The following is a 19,799-nucleotide window of genomic DNA, read 5'->3' as shown; positions in this document are numbered from 1 at the left end:
TTTCATTCATTTCCTCTATGTCATCTTCATCTCTCTAAGGCTGGATATTTGTTTGCAAGTACCAACCTGAATTGGTCTGCTTTTACCCTGACTGTCTCTGGGTTGACCTGTTTCTTCTTGACAAATTTTACTCTTTCTCTGTTCAAATTGAGGTGAATCCTAACCCTCACTAACCAATGATCACTGCACTTTACCCTACCTGTCACTTCTACATCCTGCACTACGCTGGGATCAGCAGAAAGTATAAAATCAATTTCATTTCTTGTTTCACCATTAGGTCTTTCCAGGTCCACTTTCTGTTGCTACGCTTCTTGAAAAAGGTGTTCATTATTCTCAGCTTATTCCTTTCTGCGAATTCTACCAGTGTCTCTCCTCTAGTGTTCCTATTATCGACGCCGTAGTTGCCAATTGCTTGTTCACCAGCCTGCTTTTTTCCTACTTTTGCATTGAAGTCGCCCATTACTACAGCATACAGAGTTTGCACTTTTCTGATCGCTAATTGAACATCTTCATAAATCTGATCTACTTTGTCATCATTGTGACTGGATGTTGGAGTGTGGGTTTGTTCTACCTTTAAGCTATACCTCTTATTAAGTTTGATTATAACTACTGCTACCCTCTCATTAATCCTTTAGAACTTGTCAATGTTGCCCGCTATGTCCTTATGGATTAGGAATCCAATCTCGTATTGCTTCTTATCTGGGAGACCTCTATAGCAGAGGACATGGCCGTTAATCAGCACTGTATAAGCTTCACCAGTTCTTCTAATCTCACTAGAGCCAATGATATCCCAAACAATGTCTGATAGTTCCTCAAGGTGTCCTGCTAAGCTAGCCTCACTTGAAAAAGTTCGGCTGTTAAAGGTTGCCAGGGTCAGTTTCCATTGGCGGCCTGCCGGGTCCAGAGATTCTTAGCATGCTCTGCTGCATTACGGGTCTGACCACCGCCTTGGTCAGGTACTCCGCAGCTGCTGGGGACTGAGAGCCATGGGTTAATTGTAGGAATCATGAAGAAAAGGGTGGCCGAATACCACACCAGGGAGGACAATTTCTGTTCTGGTGAGGTAGTGGCTTTGTTGAACTTTAGTGAATCTTCCTACTTTGGTTGCACCTGGATTAGTATAGCCCCACTCGCTCTCGGCATCTTCTGCCGGTGAAAAAAGAAATGTTGTTATAAAAAAATATCTTGGGCTATTTTAAAAGCTCGGACTCACTAATGCAGGATGCATGTTTTTTGTTATTGCTACCACTAATTAAAAAATTAACTCGCCACCCCCCACCCTGCAAAAATGGATGTCCAGCAAAGCTGTTGAAAACCACTGCTACAACTGCTGACAGGGGCAGAGTGATTCAGAGGATAGTAATTCAGAGTGATGGGAGTAATGGTGATTTTGCAGCAAGCTGCCACTAGCCGTAAGGCCATTTCTGTTCCCTTTGCTGTTCCTCGTATTCATGCTGCGCCTTGGGAGTCCTAACTATATGTTGCCTACCCATAGCAGTGCAGCAAATGAAATCAGTTGCTGGGATGGTTCTTTTATATATGAAAGGCTAGTGATGTCATGTTGCAGGTTGCCATCACCTCAGCAGCTTGCACAACAGTAATCTTTACCAGGAAACGTATGCAGGGAGTGCTATATGCTTCACATTGTTAGTAGGAGCGCCTTATTATCAATGATGTGGTTTGAAAGTTGGGATGCATGTTTTATTCCTGTTCTTTATTGAAACGAATGCTGTGCGGCATGTTGTACACATGATACCAAAGAATGTATGCATTTTTCGCTTCAGTCACTGAAGGTTCTCTTGTTCATGAGGATGCGCCTTGAAAAATCTCGACCAACTAGAAGCCAACAGCTTCGCTGTAACATCTACAGGCACTATTACCAAAATTTGCATGCATTAGACGGTTTCAGTATCAGAGTAATCTGCTTCAAAATTCACCTTAAGGCATTGCTTAAGACAGAACCAGCACAGTGCTCGTGTTGGTTTATTCTGTGTTCCTTCGTGGTTTCGAGGTGTGCTGCCATATTGCATTATTCCACCAAAATTCACATTGGTCTGCTCCAAACAGCTTCAAAATGAAATTTTGTCTGCTCTAAATTGCTTCAAAATTAAATTTAGTTTGTTAGGATTAGCCTGCTCTAAACTGCTTCAAAATGAAATTTCGTCTGCTCCAAGCTACTCCAAACTATTCCAATACACAATTCTATTTGCTGCAAAATTACTCCAAAATGACTTCGGGCAGCCCCACCCCTGGGCGAGTGATGACAGTATGCTAAAGTGTTAATAGCATGACAGCTCATTATGGTTCCATAGAGATGTGATGCATGCGTTTTGAGCCTTATGTATCACACAAAGTTAGGCTCAGTTTTTGTGGTACGAGTAATCATGATGGCTAGTGATGCATCGGATTTTAGCCTTTAGCTTGGGTTTGTTTAAAAGGAGAGAGTGAGAAATTTTGTTCCAAGATAACTGTTTTGCATTTCCAGGAGTTCAAATTGGAGGAGTTTCTCCCTAGTCAAATACATGTGGCTCTGCTGGCACTAACGTGTCAGTTCAAATTATCCTTCACTTTGAATTAAGGGGTTTTGAATTCCTGGGATTTCACTGTACTTGGCCTTTCTCACCATTTATTGTTCTTGCTCTATGTACAACAAACACTAATGTGGACAAAAGAAACACTGACTAGGAAGGAAGACATAGACATGAACTGACACGAAGAAGTGCAGTGAACAAAAAACACACGCCAAGTAGCCCATTTCATTACTCTGTTAACTGTCTCACCATGTTTGCAATCCATTAAAACAATGTGTGGCGATCTAGTTTGCCACTTGCCTCCTCTCTCTCATTCCTTACTGTTAATCCCGTGGTGCAGCATATAATTAAAAGCAGCTGTTTATTACAGTAGAATCTTGTTAATTCAAACTCCAAGGGGACTGGAAGTTTGTTAGGATAAAATGAAGTGGAATTCAAACTATGGCGAGCCCCTTTAAATATAGCACCCGATCAATTATGCAGTACAATGCGCAAAACAAAAACTGTCACAGAGCTCACGTTAAAAGAGTTCGTGAGGCTTATAGCGCGTTAAAAAGACGAGGACGAAAGTGAGACGTGACACACACAGGCGCTAACTTGCAACAATCTTTATTTCGAGCAAGGGACCCATACATATATACAACTTTTTTGCATACATCATACATGCGCTGTTTGCAAAAAAAAAAAAACCCCTTACACACTATTGCGTAGGTACGATAACTCTTTGCGGGAAAGGGCTTTTTTTGCAAACAGCGCATGTATGATGTACGCGAAAAAGTTGTATATATGTATGGGTCCCTTGCTCGAAATAAAGATTGTTGCAAGTTAGCGCCTGTGTGTGTCACGTCTCACTTTCGTCCTTGTCTTTTTAACGCGCTATGAGCCTCACGATGTCTTACCAGCAAGCCCAAATCACTGCTTTACAGTTAAAAGTGTCTTGTCTTTCCTCCATCAGTGCGTCAGAAATGTGATGCACCAGAAGAAGCCTAGGTCTCATATAAAGTCCAAGTACGATAAGATCACGCCTAGCACGCTATGTGCTGGGGGCGTGAGGGAAATGTGCAAGGGAAACGTGCGAGGTTGAGCTGATAAGAATGGTGGCTGAATGTGTGCCACCCTCCTGTGTGCCCAATGTTAATGACACGCGTGGTAATGCGATGAAGCGCGTGCAAAGAGAGAGGTGGGAAGAGGGGCCAGGTGTGCACGCAGTAACATGAATCAAGTGCTGGGGGCCCTTTCCTGTTCCTTTTAAGCTGAATGGGAAAGGAGTGTGCTTATGGCTCTGTTTGCTTTGGTTTGGTCTCTGCTTATTACATGTCTTTCCTCATCATTTTTACGGATGGTAACTACCAACGCATCGAACCATTGCCTTTGGCACGGTTTTGTCCAAACAGCGGTCCATGGCAGTGAGAAATCTTGTTAGAAATAATCATAGCACATTATTTTTTAGTTCGAAATATCAAGAGTTCTTCTCTATTCAAATACATAGGAATTTGCCAGGACCAACATAGCAGTTCAAATTATCTGTCAACTCAAATTAAGTGTGAAGAGGTTTATTGGCTGTGGACTGAGAGCGGCTAATGCAGCAGTCAAATAGCAGCAACAGTCCCAGCACGAGCGGCAAACACCATGCCCAGTACTGGTGATGATGATTGGCCAGCGTTCATTGTCTTCACTACGATTAACCCTGGAAGCAGAAAGGAGATGTCTCTGCAACCTAAGAGTTCACCACGAGGAGTGGGTCGTAGTACGTCTTCAGGCGCCGCACATGGACAATATCTCGTCCCCAGCGGCGCAAGTCTGAAGACAGCATGACTAGTTCGATGACATAATTCACGGGAGATGTGCACTTTGATGATGTGGTAAGGGCGTTCGTACTTGGGCAGTAGTTTCGAAGAGAAACCAGCTGCATTGGCAGGAACTGATAGCCACACGAGCACACCCGGAAGAAAAGTGGGCGCATCGGTGTCATAGGGGCAGCTGCTCTTCGGGTGTTCCTGGCCAAATTAAGTTAAGGCCCACGCGAGTTCACGGCACTCCTCAGCATGTCTCACAGCAGCAGAAACGGGCTCACACTCGGATGCATCAGGCCACCACAGGATAATTGTGTCAATTGTGCGACAGATGGCGGCCGTACAATAAGAAAAATGGCAAAAAAGCAGCGGTGCTCTGTATCGCGGTGTTGTATGTGTAAGTGACAAAAGGTAGACAGCGGTCCCAATTTGCATGGTCAGAGGCGACATACATTGCAAGCATGTCACCAAGCGTACGGTTGAAGCATTCAGTGAGCCGTTGGTTTTAGGGTGATAAGCAGTAGTTGTCCAATGAACAACATGGCACTGATCAACGATGGCCTCAACGACTTCAGACAAAAAGGTGTAGCCACGATCACTGAGCAGTTCCTGGGATGGACCGCATTGTATCAGATGCGGCATGATGGAAAGTCAGGAACAAAGAACGTTTATTAACAAGACAAGGTGGGTATGTACAGTACCCCGCATACTAGAGGTTCACTTTGCTGTGCATAAGCATACTTGCGGCAAGCATCACAGCTTTGTAACCTCCTTTCGATGTCAGTGTTAAGTCCTGGCCAGAAAACCAAACGTCGAGCTTTTGCTTTGGACTTGTTTACACCCAAGTGCACTTCATGAATGCGTTCGAGCATTTCTGTCCTCAATGACTTTGGAATTACTACCTTGCATCCCTTAAACAGAATGCCTTCGACAAGAGTTGACTCGGATGCGGATGGTTTCAAATTGCCTTCTAGTCTTCCCTTGCCGTTTAGGTAGTTGATAACAGCTTTCAACTCGAGATCGGCTGCGGTTTCTTTCGCTAGGCGATCCATTGTCTTTTTGCCTACCAAATCCGAGACAATGCTTGTTGCGTGGACATCTATATCCTCACTGGATCCAGTGGTATCCCCAGCTGCAGTTGGGGTTGATCTTGACAGCATGTCGGCCAGGAGCAGCTTCTTGCCTGGCACAAAATGAAGATCATAGTCGTATGTAAACAAGCGCAGAAAAAAATGTTGAAGTCGTGGCGGCATGTTACCAATCGCTTTTGAAGCAATAGTGATTAACAGGTGGGGGTCGGTCTCAATAAGAATCTTGCATACTCAATAAGAATCTATATGGTATGTGTTCTCAATAAGAATAGACCACATACCAACTGGTGAAATGTTTCGCAGCCAAATGTAATGCCCATCACTTCTTTCTTTATCTGGGAATATCTTTGTTCTGCGGCAGTCATATCATGAGATGCGTAGGCAACTGGCCGCTAGTCGTCGCTGTAACGCTGCAAAAGCGCAGCTCCTAGCCCGCATTTTCAGGCATCTGTAGAGGTTCTGTTTCGTTTAAATGCTCGCAAATAACTGCCCATTCGTGCTGTTGAGTCCATTCAGAAATAGTGCCTTTCTTTAAAAGCCTGCGTAGAATGTTCATTTTATCGGACAGCTGAGGTATGAACTTGCCGAAGTAATTTGCCACTCTTAGCATCTGGTGCACTGCGACCTTGTCTGCCAGGTGAGGCATTTCGCCCAGTAATGTGCTCAATGAAATGCTTGGCTTTATGCCATCTTGAGATATGACGTCACCCAAGAAATCAATTTCAGTCAGCCTGAACTTGCATTTATCAGCATTGAACATCAATCCAGCCTGTCCGGCCAACTGCAAAGCGTGGTGGAGGTGCACGTCGTGCTCAATATCAGTAGCTCCCCAGATTAAAATGTCATCTATGTACACGTGCACTCCAGTGGCTTGGTCAAAGATTTCGCTCATTGCCTTCTGGAATGCTTCTGGCACTGAAGCTATTCTGAACGTGAGCCATAGGAAGCGGTAACGCCCAAATGGTGTGCTGAACGTGCAGACATTTGATGTTGCATTGTCCAGAGGGATTTGGTGGAAGCCATAGTTTGCGTCAAGACGCGAAAAGTATTTGGGCCCTGCTAACTGTGCCTCTATATCTTCTCGTTTTGGCATTTGATAATGCTCCTGCTTTAGACAGTCATTGATATTTCAGGGATCCAGGCACAAGCGTAGCTTTCCTTTTTTTTTTTTTTTTCTGTAGGTGACTAGAGGGCTCACCCAGTCTGTCGGTCCATTGATCTTCTCGATGGTGCCACTAGTTCCCATTCAATCTAGCTCATCCCAGAGTGGTTCTCTCAATGCCAGTGGTACTTGTCGCGCTCGCAGGTGTTGCATTCTTGCGCAAGCCCATGTGGTACTCTTGTTGCAAGCAGCCCGTTCCCCGAAATAAATGTGGAAATTCCTTCAGGATGTCAGCGGTGCCGTCCTTGCTGACAGTGTCCACTGTGTGTGACACCAGTCCTAGCATTTCACTTGCGATTAGTCCGAGGATTACCGGGTTGCTCTTCTTTACAATGAAAAAGGAAATGCTGCTAGACCTATGATTCACAGTAACTTGCAGAGTCGCTACGCCGATGTGCTTGATGACACCCCCACTATGTGACCGAAGGACTGCACTACTTTGCTTTAGCGTTAGGTCTCCCTTGCATCTTCTGTAGATAAAGTAGGGCAACAAATTGTTTTGGGAACCTGTGTCAACATTGAAGTGGCCCATACAAATCAATGCTGACACATCTAGGGCAAGGTAGAGGCTGTGGAGCACTTGGTGACTAGGGGGCAGATGATTTGCAGCGTTGGCAATCGGGGCAAAGCAAACAAACTTTCAAACGTAGCTGAATATCCCTCTCCAGTAGTACCGCTGTTGAAGACATTGGTAAGTTCTGAAAACTTCCGAGTACCCACACTACGGATCAGCATGGAGGCAATGGTAGAGTTCGCAGCGCAGGCTTCAAGGCATTACCAATGACCACTGGTGGCCATCTGAGAAATAATTAAGTCAGTGAAGCAAGTCATTGCAAATGGCAAAATGGTGAGCTTGACGACGCAGCCTGCAAGTTGTTGGTTGTGTTGACGAATTGGAGAGAAAGCCTATAAGGGAGGCAATCCAGTGGTCCCTGCACTGCTTGGAAGCGATGGTTCCAATGTCAGCGGGTGAAATAGTAGACTCAGACGCTGAGGAGCAGGAAATGTTGTCGGGCAAGGGAGAGCATGACAGGGTGTCGGCGTCAGAATGCTGGCATCCATTTCGGTACATGACGCGGATGTCAAAGTCTTGTAGCCAAAGTGCTACAAAGTGCGAGCAAGGCGGCCTGATGGATCTTTCAATGATGAGAGCTAACAGAGTGCATGATAGTCTGTGATGACATTGAATGGACACCTATACAAATAAGGATGGAACTTAGTAATGGCCCGGACAATGGCTAAACATTCTTTCTCTGTCACACTGTAATTGGTATCAGCTTTTTTCAATGTTTGACTTGCATATGCAACGATATTCACTGAATGCGGGTTTACATTGCGCAAGGACAGCGTCGAGGCAGACACTGCTGGCGTCCATGTGCACTTGCTTAGGGGCTGTTGGGTCGTAATGGTGCAAAATTGAGGATGAAGACGGCGCAGATTTGTGAAAACGTCCTCGCACTCTGATGACCATGAGGAGAGAGTGCCATTACTTCCAAGCAGCTTCGTCAGGGGTGATATGATGGTATCAAAATTTCGAATGAACTGTCTGAAGTAGGGGCAGGGTCCAACGAAATTACGTAGTTCTTTTATTGACATTGGTTTAGGGAATTCAGTGGTGGCGCAAGATTTGGTCACACTGTGGAGGACGCCATCCTTGGATACAACATGACAGAGTATTGTAAGCTGTCTTGCACTTTTTCAAGTTAAGCTGTTGGCTTGCATTCGTTAAGTGTCTCAGGACACATTTTAGCTGCTGAAGGTGCGTGGTGAAGTTTGGAGCAATGATAACAACATCGAGATAGCACAGGCACGTGTACCACTTCAAGCCACACAAAACTGTGTCCATCATGCGCTCAAATGTTGCAGGCGCATTACAAAGTCCAAAAGGCATTACATTAAATTTGTATAAACCATCAGGCATTACAAATGCCATCTTCGGCCGCTCAACTTCTGCCTCTGGCACTTGCCAATATCCTGACCGCAAATCTAATGAAGAAAAAAATTCCATGCCTTGCAGACAGTCAGTGGCATCATGGCATCATCTATGTGTGGTAGGGGATAGACATCCTTGCAAGATATCTTGTTAAGGGATCGGTAATCTACACAGAAACGAACAGAGCCATCCTTCTTCGTAACAAGGACAAGAGGAGATGCCGACAGACTATATGAAGGTCGAATCACCTGGCGGTGAAGCTTGTCATCGACTTGCTCGTTGATGACGTGATGCTCTGAAACAGATACGCAATACGGGCATTGTCGCTATGGTGGGTGGTAGCCAGTGTCAATGGCATGCATAACAGTGGATGTGCGGTCCAAAAAAGTTCGCATGGCGTTGAAAGAAAAACGAATTTCATTTAAGTCATCGGCAATGGAGGGACCAGACACATCTGTGCGCGCTGCTGTAGATGTAGTTAAAGCACTCAGGGTAAAGTGGCTGGCAGAGGCTGGGTCATCCAATGGGTCAATGACTTGCTTGTCATCAATAACTTCCACATTGCCCAGGCATTCTCCTTGAAGCAGTGTCACAGGATATGGAAGCGGGTTCAAAACAAAGAGATTACTGCTGCATTGCATAATGTCAACAGCAGTTAAAGGTAGCACAAAAGCTTTTTGTTTAAGGAACAGGACAGATGGAGCGAACAATGCGACTGCGTCGGAGAAGCTGCTACAGCACACAGGCAGAAACGCCGAGGCATTGGGGGGAGGGGGGGGGGGGATGTTTGTATCTTCCTTCACGAGCAGTTTACAGGGAATTGGCGGAACGTCGGCTAAGGTCACATTTACCATCAGTGATGGTTCAACTTCGGCACGTGCCCATTGAATGACAGTGTTACGGTGCGAAATAAAGTCCTAACCTAGGATAACGTCATGAGAGCATGAAGAAATAACAAGAAACTCAATGGTATGTAGGACATCCTCAATAACCACACATGCCATGCACACCGTGAGAGGGTGAATAAGCTGAACGCTTGCTGTGCAAAGAGAGAACCTTGAAAGGGGCGTCATAACTTTCCAAAGTGAGTAACACGGCTTTGCATCCATAACAGAGATGGAGGCTCCAGTTTCCACGAGAGCAAATGCACATACACCTTTAACAAAAACATCTATAACATTTGATGGGTGACAGTGAGGACTTTTGTAGTTCGACAGTACCTCAGTCCTTGCCTAGTGGACTGTGACAATTGGTTTTCCTCTTCTCGAGCCACAGAACGAGGTTGCATTGGGGACAGTGAGCGGCAACATGGAGAAGGTGAATGGCGAGGATTGGGCTTCAGGTTGAAAAGCTGACAGGGCCGAAAATGAGTCATAAGAGCTGCAAAATGGCCTTGGCACTCCTGTATCATGGGACATCACGGGTGATGCGGCACCAGTTGATACAGTGCATCGACAAAAGCGGGCGATATGACCAGCGTAGCCACAGGCAAAACTTACTGGCCATGGGTTTGCAATGGTGAGTCCAGTGCAGGTCATAGGACGCAGTGGATGTGGTGTCTGGTGAAACAAAGGGACGGCGACTTGTGGTTGGGGCCTAGGTATGGCGTAACTGAGAGGCAGAGCTGTAGCTGCAGGGGATGGTCAAGGCCTTGTGACGACTTCACCATAACTGAGAGGTGCCATTGCAGGTATCTGTTGACAGTGTAGACCCTGGCAATTTTTTACTCAATCGCGTGGCAAAGTGAGGGCCCAAAATCTCAAGCAGGCTGTTGAATGTGCTGCGGCTGAGGTAACAGCACTAAGGAGATCTGGCGGGCACAAACGCCTTTGTTTCAGCTAGCACTGTTTACTGGTCAGAAATGGCAGCCAATCCAGCCAGATGTCGGTCATGCGAAGGTCAGCGGGTCAACGACCGCTGCCTTCACAGCTCCTCGTAGCTTTGGCACAGAGTAATTATTTCTGCTACAGTGCACAGGTTCTTTGCAAGCAGCATGTTGAAAACATCGTCCTCTATTCCCTTTGTAATATTCTTGATTTGGTCTGACTCTGACATGGTCACGTCGACTCTCTTGCACAAGTCTAGAATGTCTTAGATGTAGCTTGCAAACAGCAGGGTGGCCAAACACTCCTACAAAAGAAGTCTCAAGTGCTGACCACGTCTGAAAATCCCTCTCATGATTCTTGTACCAGGGGTTGGCCACCCGTGAAGTAAAAAATCACATTGTTCAGTTTTGCGGCATCACCCCATTTGTGGAGCACACTTACCCTCTCATATGACGAGAGCCAATCTTCCACCTCGTTGTCATCCGCACCGCTGAGAAAAGCGGGGTCCCTTAGATGGACCACACGACCGATGGAAGAGGAGATGCCTGTGGGGATGCATCGTCAGACATGGTAGATGGTAGCATGTGGGATCATAGCTCTAGTGTGGGCGTTTTCAAAATACCCTGCACCTCCACCAATTGTGAAGAGTTTTATTAGCCAGGGACTGAGAGCAGCTAATGCAGCAGTTGAGCAGCAGCAAGAATCCCAGCATGAGTGGTGAACCTCGTGCCCAGAGCCGGTGACGATGATTGGCCAGCACTTGTCGTCTTCACTACGTAAGAGGTTTCTAATTATTGGGATTTCACTGCACTTGCAAGCCTCTCGGTTGACCAAACGTCCAGTTATGAGCAGCAATACGTGTTTCAAATTATTTAAATAAGCCTTTTTTTTTACCTGAACTGGCCCCACGGAAACATTATATTTACACTTTAGACATGACCAGATATTCGGGACCCAATTTGGAATTTTCACTATTCTGACAAACATAGTTGTAACCGATATTGCCTGCTGAACATTGCCTGCTGAGGAGGTTGGGGTCTGAAGTGTAGTGGGGAAGTTAACACTGGGTAAGCAAGCCTAAGCAAAGGCCTGCCATGTACCACAGAAGGACGGCAAGAAATTGCTTTCTGTCAAGTCGTCAGTCTGATAATACAGCTGTGAGCACTGATTCATGTTTTCAGCAATTTTGCACCAAATGTTTCACTGTCAATTGCTGCTTCGATAAACCACTATACATGTGCAGTCAAGTTAAGATATTTGTCTCCTGCTCTTATGTCCTTAGCAATTTCTTGGCTTATCAGTGTGTTTCGTGAGGTTGCTGAAGTACTGCAAGCCTTCTATTTGACATGCCACTCATCACTGTTTAGAAGGGGAACCTACTAAACAAGAGCAAAGAAGCGTGTTTCTTATGCTGTCTTCCAGTGTTGCAGTTGTGCGAAATCAGAGGTTTGCAGTTCACCACTGGTGCACCATCACAAAGTGAAATCTCCTTGACTGGACTGTGTTGGAAGTCATGTGCTCTGCTGTTATTCCTCAGTGTGCAACACTCAACCAACATGTAGTGTGTCATCCACAAAGCTGGGGTGTGATAGTTCAGTGGCAAGGCGCTAATGCTAGAGTGCAGAATTTTCTATCTTTAGTGACTATGCGAGTGGCTGCTGACACGGCAGTGTGAGCGGTTTGATATGTTGCCAGGTGGCCAAACAGTTTGCGGAAGTCATTAACTGTCACAATAGCCATGTTACTAGCAGTGTTTTATGCCTTCAGATTTCAGCCAAGTTAGCTTCAGATAATCAGTAAACTTTCAGTTTGAACTGAAAAAGGTTTGCATTTCCTTTTTTAGGAAATTTTCGCTGTTAAACTTAGATGTAATTAAGCCAGTGAAATCAGCACTTTACTTCATTATATATTGTGAAATTTCGTTATATTGAAGTTCGACCCTCTTTGACCTGACCTCTCACTCAGACTTGGCCCATTGGTTGGGTCAAGTCCCAGTGTGATCTGGCACAATGTCTGAAAGGCATCCGAAATTTCAATCGCTGTTATGTATTTGTTCCACAGAACAGCGGTAAGTTGGTTCTATGAAATAGGTAGTGAATGCTTCAGTTGAATAATCAAACAGCTCGAAAAGATCAGTTAGCTACTTATATCCAAAACTTGTTGCAGGTGTAGTTCACTCACCTAAAACACTTATTTGCAGTAAAACTGGTCTGCTAATTTCAGTATTGTAATCAGTTTTGCTGGGAATTTGTCTCTTTCTTCATAGAGTCAAGGATAGCTTCTTTGCCTTTAGATCGCATAGAGTGAGCCCTGTGGTATCCTGAAATGTGCGGCGACATCTGTTGGTCATGCTGGTTAGCTGTTTTAGCTCGCAGTTTAAAAAGGTTATCAAATCCCACTGGAAAATAAATTTTATTGTTAAGTTATGATTTGTGTAAAGCTGCTTCTTGAACATTGGAGGCAGAGCTCAGATGGCTTGACATGCAGTGACAAATGAAAGGACCTTGCAGTTGCTGCCCCTGCCTGATGCCTGGCCTGTTTCCCCAGATGAAGTGGAGGAGGAGTACTACAGTACGCACAAGGTGAGCTTGCAGCTCTGGCTGCAATTGCATTGCCTGTGTGAATATACAAGGCAATGATGAAGATGCTAGCCAAAGTTAAAGCAATAAAGAATGTTGGTGGCTTGGGTTGAGTGCCTGTTGGCAACTTTGACTGGTCTGTTCAGAGTGCTTCTAAGACAGTGGCTAAACTTTGCTGCACGGCCCGAATGATAAAAACTAATCTTGAATAGTATTGTTTATTCTTGTGATAGAGCTTGAATGTTGCGAATCAGTTCTGTGGGAGCCCCCAAGGTGAAGGCAGGTTCACAAGAAAAATGTCATTCACCCGACAGTAGCTTAAGCTATACATGTAAAAGAAGTCCATATGGGTTTCTTAGAAAATAGAGCTTCACAGTTGAAGAAAAATCAATCATGGTTCCAGATTGGTCTCAGGTACGATCCTCGGAATGTTGATCCCCGCACTGGTTCCAGGCTCAATCACTGAACCAGGAAGCCCACAAAGGATTCTTTTGACAAACTTCTCTTTCAAGCTTGAACCTTTGTAGCAGCGCATGGGAAAGGCCAGCTGAAGATCCCAAGACTGTGCAATGTGGCAATCTGTGGCATTATTTTCTTTGGTGGGGCCCTAAGATGACACTGCAACACATTTTGATGAATCCTTGGAAAGAAAGTGTTTGTGATCTGTGGACATGAGCAGCATGCAGTAGGGAGTGCACAGTCTAATGCCTAAAAGATTGCTCTGCCTCTCTTGTGGCTTTCGAGGCCTCCTGTGTGCCATTTAACAAAAACCCGCTGACTGCACTGGCCTTACATGTGCAGGTTGGCTTTGACTCACTCGCATTACAGTTTCAAGACTATTTTGTGCCCACACCACTACCGCTTCAGTGCAAGTCTCGCCATGCAGCTGTGACTGGCGACGCGACGGATGATGACATTGCTATGTCAGAGCTACACTGTGAGAAGGGCATGCAAGTGGTACTCAGCACAGGCACAAAGTAGCATGACCTACCAGATGCTCCGAAACTTGGACCAACAACATCAAAACCTGCTTCTCAAGCTGTTTAATGAGATGTGAGTGACTGGTATACTTCCGAAGAAATTCCACTTGACCATGCTCTCCCATGCTTACCGGGTAAATCAGCATTCAAGATCTTCTACCACCCCATGGCACTCACCTGAGTGGCATGTAAGCTTTTCAAGTGTATTGCACTGTGGATGCTCAAGGATCGGACCAATGAATCCTTTGCGGAGTGGCATTCCGGATTCTGAAGGATGTGCAGAAGAAATTCCGCTTGACCGTGCTCTCCCATGCTTACCGGGTAAATCAGCATTCAAGATCTTCTACCACCCCATGGCACTCACCTGAGTGGCATGTAAGCTTTTCAAGCGTATTGCACTGTGGACGCTCAAGGATCGGACCGATGAATCCTTTGCGGAGTGGCATTCCGGATTCTGAAGGATGTGCAGCATGACTGGTATGATAGCGGACATTGTGTCATTGCTCGAGCTTGATTGTGCGAGGAGACTACAGTTGAAACCTGCGATAACGAAATCCCAAAGCAACAAAATTCTCGTCACAACAAAATATTTTCGAATCCCCAACGAGCCCCCATAGGAGTCAGTGGATTTTGTATCTCACAACAACGAAACTTTGTTTTACAGCAATCCCTCATTAACAAAATTTTCTGAAAGAACAGTCCACAGATTATCTACTCACGTAACACTGTGTTCAAAAACTGCTCAAATGCATTCATTGTGCCCTCAAATTGCTTGAACTACTGCGACAATGCACTTGCGTGGCCGCCACCATTATTGTTTACAAAAAAGAAAGAAAAAACATAAAGCTGTGGGGGAGCTTTTAGTGGAGCAGTTACACCTCACAGCAGACAGCGGTGATGATGATGGTTGTGGTATGCCCATTGCAACGGGTGACTGCGCCGTGTCCGGACCAAGAATGCAATATTAGTCAGGGTGTCTACCAACTGGGAAAACCGGGAATTCTCAGGGATTTTGAGTAGTCTGGAAAAACTCGGGGAAAACTCAGGGAATTTGTGCCTCTATCAGGGAAAATTAGCTGTAATTTCATTGAAAAGGTCGAAAGTCGTGGTAATGCTGGCTCGAGTAGCAGACTGGAATTGTAATGAATCATCTTTGACGCCCTGTCATTGGCTGGAGGTGTTGCCAGTGTACAGTCAACAACCGACTTTCTGGATTCCCGATAATTTGGACGGCTTCGCAGCACCACCACGTACCCCATAGAGTCAGTGTATCAGAACATCTGAAATTTCTAACGCAAGGACTCTTCACCGACCGATTTTCCGGACGTTTTGCCCTGACCGCAGGTCTGAAATGGCATTAGTCAAAGCCACCGCCATTTTGATTACCTCTTCGCCTCGAACCAGCGCTCTCGCACGCAGATCTGCCGGCAGCTGTAGCCACCACTGCCGCAACGCTAAGCCTAGCTGCTTTGACGTTCACTATGAAGCCTCTTGTCGTTGCGTGCCATGTTTTTTATCTGCTGTCAGGAATGGCACGAATTCTGCCTTTGTGGTCCTCGCAATTGGCTTAAAAGCTTGGAAAGCACAGTGCACTGCATAATGCCGGTTCCCGAAAGTCAGCTTCGCCTCTGTACAGAAATGTTACTTGGTGAGGCATACGCAAAAGTATTGCAGTGAAGCATAACAAGCGTGGGAAGGGCTATTGCCATGGGACACAGTATATATTCCTTAATTATACACATGTGTACCAGGTATTTCCTGTTACAGTACGAGCACTGATATGCCTAATACATGTACTGAAAGGCCTTCAGAGCGTTTTCGAATGTGCCTGTGTTGCTTTGAGCACCTAAGGGCAGTAAATGACATGCATTTATTTTTTCCGACTGACCGATTTTTCGGACGCTTTCATGGCCCCTAGGGAGTTCAAAAAATTGGACGTGGACTGTGCAAGTGACCAAGAAGATGCTTCAAATGGTCCATGGGGCGAACGAGTGGCAGAAGGAGGACAAGAACAGAAAGGATGTACGCATTGTGGAATGAACAGGAAAGGAAGCATGCTACTGCCGTTTTGTAGGAGCTTGAGCTCAAAAAACAAAGTGTTGGCTGATGCCGAGATGCAGGTGTCCCTCATGCAAACTAAAATAAACTCTTTAAAGCAGTGAAACACAACACTGAGACGTCGTGCGCGAGCTGAGAGTATGTCAGGACAGTGAGGTTGACTTACAAGCTGTTGAGAGAGAATCTCAATTGTGACAAAGTTCAGACCTCATACCACTGAGTTTGCTACCAGTTGATAGAAATAGCTCATATTCGAAAACATTTGCTTCTGTATGCATCTCCTTTTTATTCATATTTGAGAATGTCCAACTCCACTTGCAATTTTTTTCGAAGACACTTTATTTACTGTGCATTTTACTAACCCCTCCCTTCTATTCTCTTTTTGAATAACATAAGCACTACTTCTTAGTATTCAAATTGGATTAAGTCATTTTTTTAAATTTTTTTTCATATGCTTACTAGAGAATGACAGCATCGGGCAATATGGTTTCAGCCCGTCTGCACATAAAACGTAGTTTTGCTTCACTCAGGGAATTTTGCAAAGGCACTCAGGTAATTTGGAAATGTCAACTTGGCAGACACCCTGGTATTTAAATTACAAAAGAAAAGAAAAGGGAAAGAAAAAAAAGAAAAAAGTTGCAGTTCTGCCCGAAAGGCGAAGCATCGATTGTGATAGCAAATTAGTGAATAGCTATACGAAGTAAGGATAGTAGTTTTATCAGCTGTATAAACTTGTAAACATAGGCATACGAACTAAATTAACAAGCATGGTGTCACACACACACAAGCAAACATGAATACATCCCACTCTATGACCATGGAAACTCAGTGTCAAAATGCTTCAGTGAGGATACACGGTGGCAGCAGTGAGCAAATTGACCTTCATGCTGCCGCTCACATCAACGTGAACTATGTCGCGAAAACACAGTGCAATGTGGACTCTGTACCTGTCGTAGATGGCTTTCAAAGTACAGCAGCCACATGGAGTAGAACGTGCCCCCCCCCCCCCCTCCATACCCTTCCTCCAAAGCCTTGCGCACAACAGAAAGCAGCGTGCTTCCTTCCCGCTTTCCTCCGTTGCATGCACGAGATTGAGCCGTGATTGCCAGCTTACCCTCGCACCCTTTCACTCGCACATAAAGTATATGGCACACAGCAACGATTTTATCATCCTTGGATTTCATACAGAACCTCACACTGACGTCAACGGTAAGAGTGCACTTGGAGTGTCCCATATATTTGCTATCACGAGAAAAAAAGAAGACAAGAACTGCAGGCGACCTCGTAGTGGGCACATTTTATTACACCGTATTTACTCCATTCTAACGCACCCTTGATTGTAATGCTCACCTGTTTTCCGTGACAAATAAAAAACTCCCTCGATTGTAACATGCACACGTTTGCCATGACCTAAAGAAAGAAAAGTCCTTTACAGTATCGCACACCTCATTTTTTCATACAGAAATACAACTTCCTCTCATTTGGAAAAAACAAGATTTACTCCCAATGCAATAAAGTTGCGATAAATTTTTGCGAAAAATTGCGAAAAATTTGCAGTTTCGCCCTAAAGGCAAAGCATTGTTACGATACCAAATTAGTGGGAAGCTATACAAAAAGTAAAAATAGTAGTTTTATTGGCTGTATAAACTTATAAACATTGGCTTACTAACTAAATTAAGCAAGGAGTTATGCAGGCACATGCAAACACGTCTCACTCAATGACCGCGGAAACTCTATCAAAACGCTGGAGTGAGAAAGTGCGATGGCAGGAGTGAGCGAATTGACCTTTGTGCGGCCTGTTGCTTCAGTGTGAACTAAGCGACGAGAACACAGTGCGGTGTGCCTATTTGCGTAGACTGTCTCCATCGCAGATTACTTTCAGGATAGGGGCTGCACGGCCATGACATACGTAGCGGCCACCGGTGTAGAATGCCTCTCCTGTTTGCACCAGTCCCGCAAGCACATTTCGGGAACTCCGAATGCTCACGATGCAGCCCAATTTCTGTCTGTCTCGGCACACATGATTGCTTTCCTTTTAATTGCGGCATTGTGATAAACTCGGCATGTCTTTGCAGTTGGCACTTCCATGCTGATAGAGCAAATGCAAAAAACAGTAAGACAGAAAGTGCACTAACCTAGCCAAAGGAAGCATTGTCTAAGCGCACATTCTATTTATTATTTTTATTTATTTACAAATATTGCTATCTCATTTAGAGACATAGCAGAGGTGGGTTACATAACTTATGAACACAAAAATGTCAACCAACATGGTTAGGCAGTTCTTTCTAAATTTGATTAGTCAGCAATGAATGCAGAGAACCATCTAAGTTATTCTACAATTCAATAGTGTATGGAAAGAAAGAAAACTTAAAACAATCTATTATTGGAACAAAGGGATCTATGTTTAATGGGTGATTATGTCGGGTTACTCACGCAGTAGGTGTGATTAGCTATATAGGTGCTTCAATGTTAGTCGATCCATGTACAATTTTGTGCAGCAGGATCACACAGTCACACGTGCAACGAAACAACGATGTGTCCAGTGATAAAGCGTGTGCATGGGATGATGGTGAAAACATACGGTCATAACGGCCATAGATAAATCTAACAGCTTTTTCTCCATGGATTCTAATCTGGAAATATCCTTTATGCGATAAGACTACCACACTACAGAAGCATACTCTAAAGCATACTCTAAACTACAGCACATGAAGAAAGCTATGGCAGCTAAGCTCAAAGCATGTACGAAGTGGCCATCTTGAAATGCTGATGGCGGCATGGTAATGCAGATTTAGGGTCTTACTCGATTCTAATGTGCACATAATTTTTGGACCAGTTTTATTGGAAAAATGTGCTCGTTAGATTCGAGTAAATATGGTAGTCCTGTGTGCCATCACAGCATGTGCTAATGCAGAGTGGAACGCTTGCATGGCATGCTCACTCATAACCACTGACTAGCCAAATCTACATACACATGTCAAGCCTCGGATAATACCAATAATTCTTAATGCTCCGTGTACTGCCGCACATGGTCGTTTGCGTGCAGTATGGTCACTGTGTGTGGTTGGTGCTAGGGTACGTCAACTGTGTCTGTGGCGATCAGACCATCTGCTTTGCCTGCCTGCTAAGATGCTGCCTCCAGCCAAAAAGTGGAAATTTATGACACTGCAGGATAAGGCTGCAATTCTTTCCTGCACTTATTTCCTGCTCTCTTTATGAAGAAACCCTCAATTATCTCTCTTTCTGTGCGGTTTCTTGCTTTCCTTAGAAAGGTCATTTTGTTGAGGAGTGACATAAGCTGTCCCACAATATAAAGAAGGTCGCAGCCAGATACGGTGTGCGCATTGTGTTTTCCGTCCCATGCAAATTGGCCAAAATTTGCCCTTCGATGACAAATAAACTGCCGGCTACATGCTCCAAGAAGGACGACACACTCTACACCGATTGTGTTAGCGATGTTATTTACAATATCCTCTTAAAGTGTGGCAAGGTGTATATTGGACAAATGGGACAATGCTTCAATGATCGATCGAGAGAGCACCAGTTGGTGGTCAACAGCAACATCGGAGGCCACTTGGCATACCACTGCAAGTGCTGTGGTTGTGTGCCACTCCTCGACAAAACTTCCTTTCTAAGGAAAGCAAGAAATCGCACTGAAAGGAAGATAATCTAGGCTTTCTTCATGAATTGAGCAGGAAATAAGTGCGTTAGCATGCCATCACTAGCATTAAGTGACAAAGAAATGTCATTCATAAATGATAGCCTGTAATCACCGCAAAGACTAGAACGTGCAGCTGCCACACTTGGTTGGATGCTTGGATTATGCCTATAATGCATGCGTACTCA

At 44.9% G+C, this 19,799-nt stretch overlaps 1 protein-coding gene across 4 annotated transcripts in view; it reads left to right on the top strand.

Moving 5' to 3' along the window:
• The window catches only part of Rubicon (run domain Beclin-1-interacting and cysteine-rich domain-containing protein rubicon), a 415,700-nt gene that overhangs the window by 247,163 nt on the left and 148,738 nt on the right, over positions 1-19,799 (top strand). For all 4 annotated transcript variants that reach the window (XM_075679515.1, XM_075679514.1, XM_075679513.1 and 1 more), the window contains one exon: positions 12,847-12,918. In XM_075679515.1, the coding sequence (XP_075535630.1) occupies positions 12,847-12,918 (72 nt within the window). The remainder of the gene's footprint in view (positions 1-12,846; positions 12,919-19,799) is intronic.

The sequence above is a fragment of the Dermacentor variabilis genome, chromosome 2, assembly GCF_050947875.1.
Source record: "Dermacentor variabilis isolate Ectoservices chromosome 2, ASM5094787v1, whole genome shotgun sequence".
Classification (NCBI taxonomy): domain Eukaryota; kingdom Metazoa; phylum Arthropoda; class Arachnida; order Ixodida; family Ixodidae; genus Dermacentor; species Dermacentor variabilis.
Note: the sequence above shows the minus strand (reverse complement) of the source record. Positions and strands in the feature narration are given on the sequence as shown.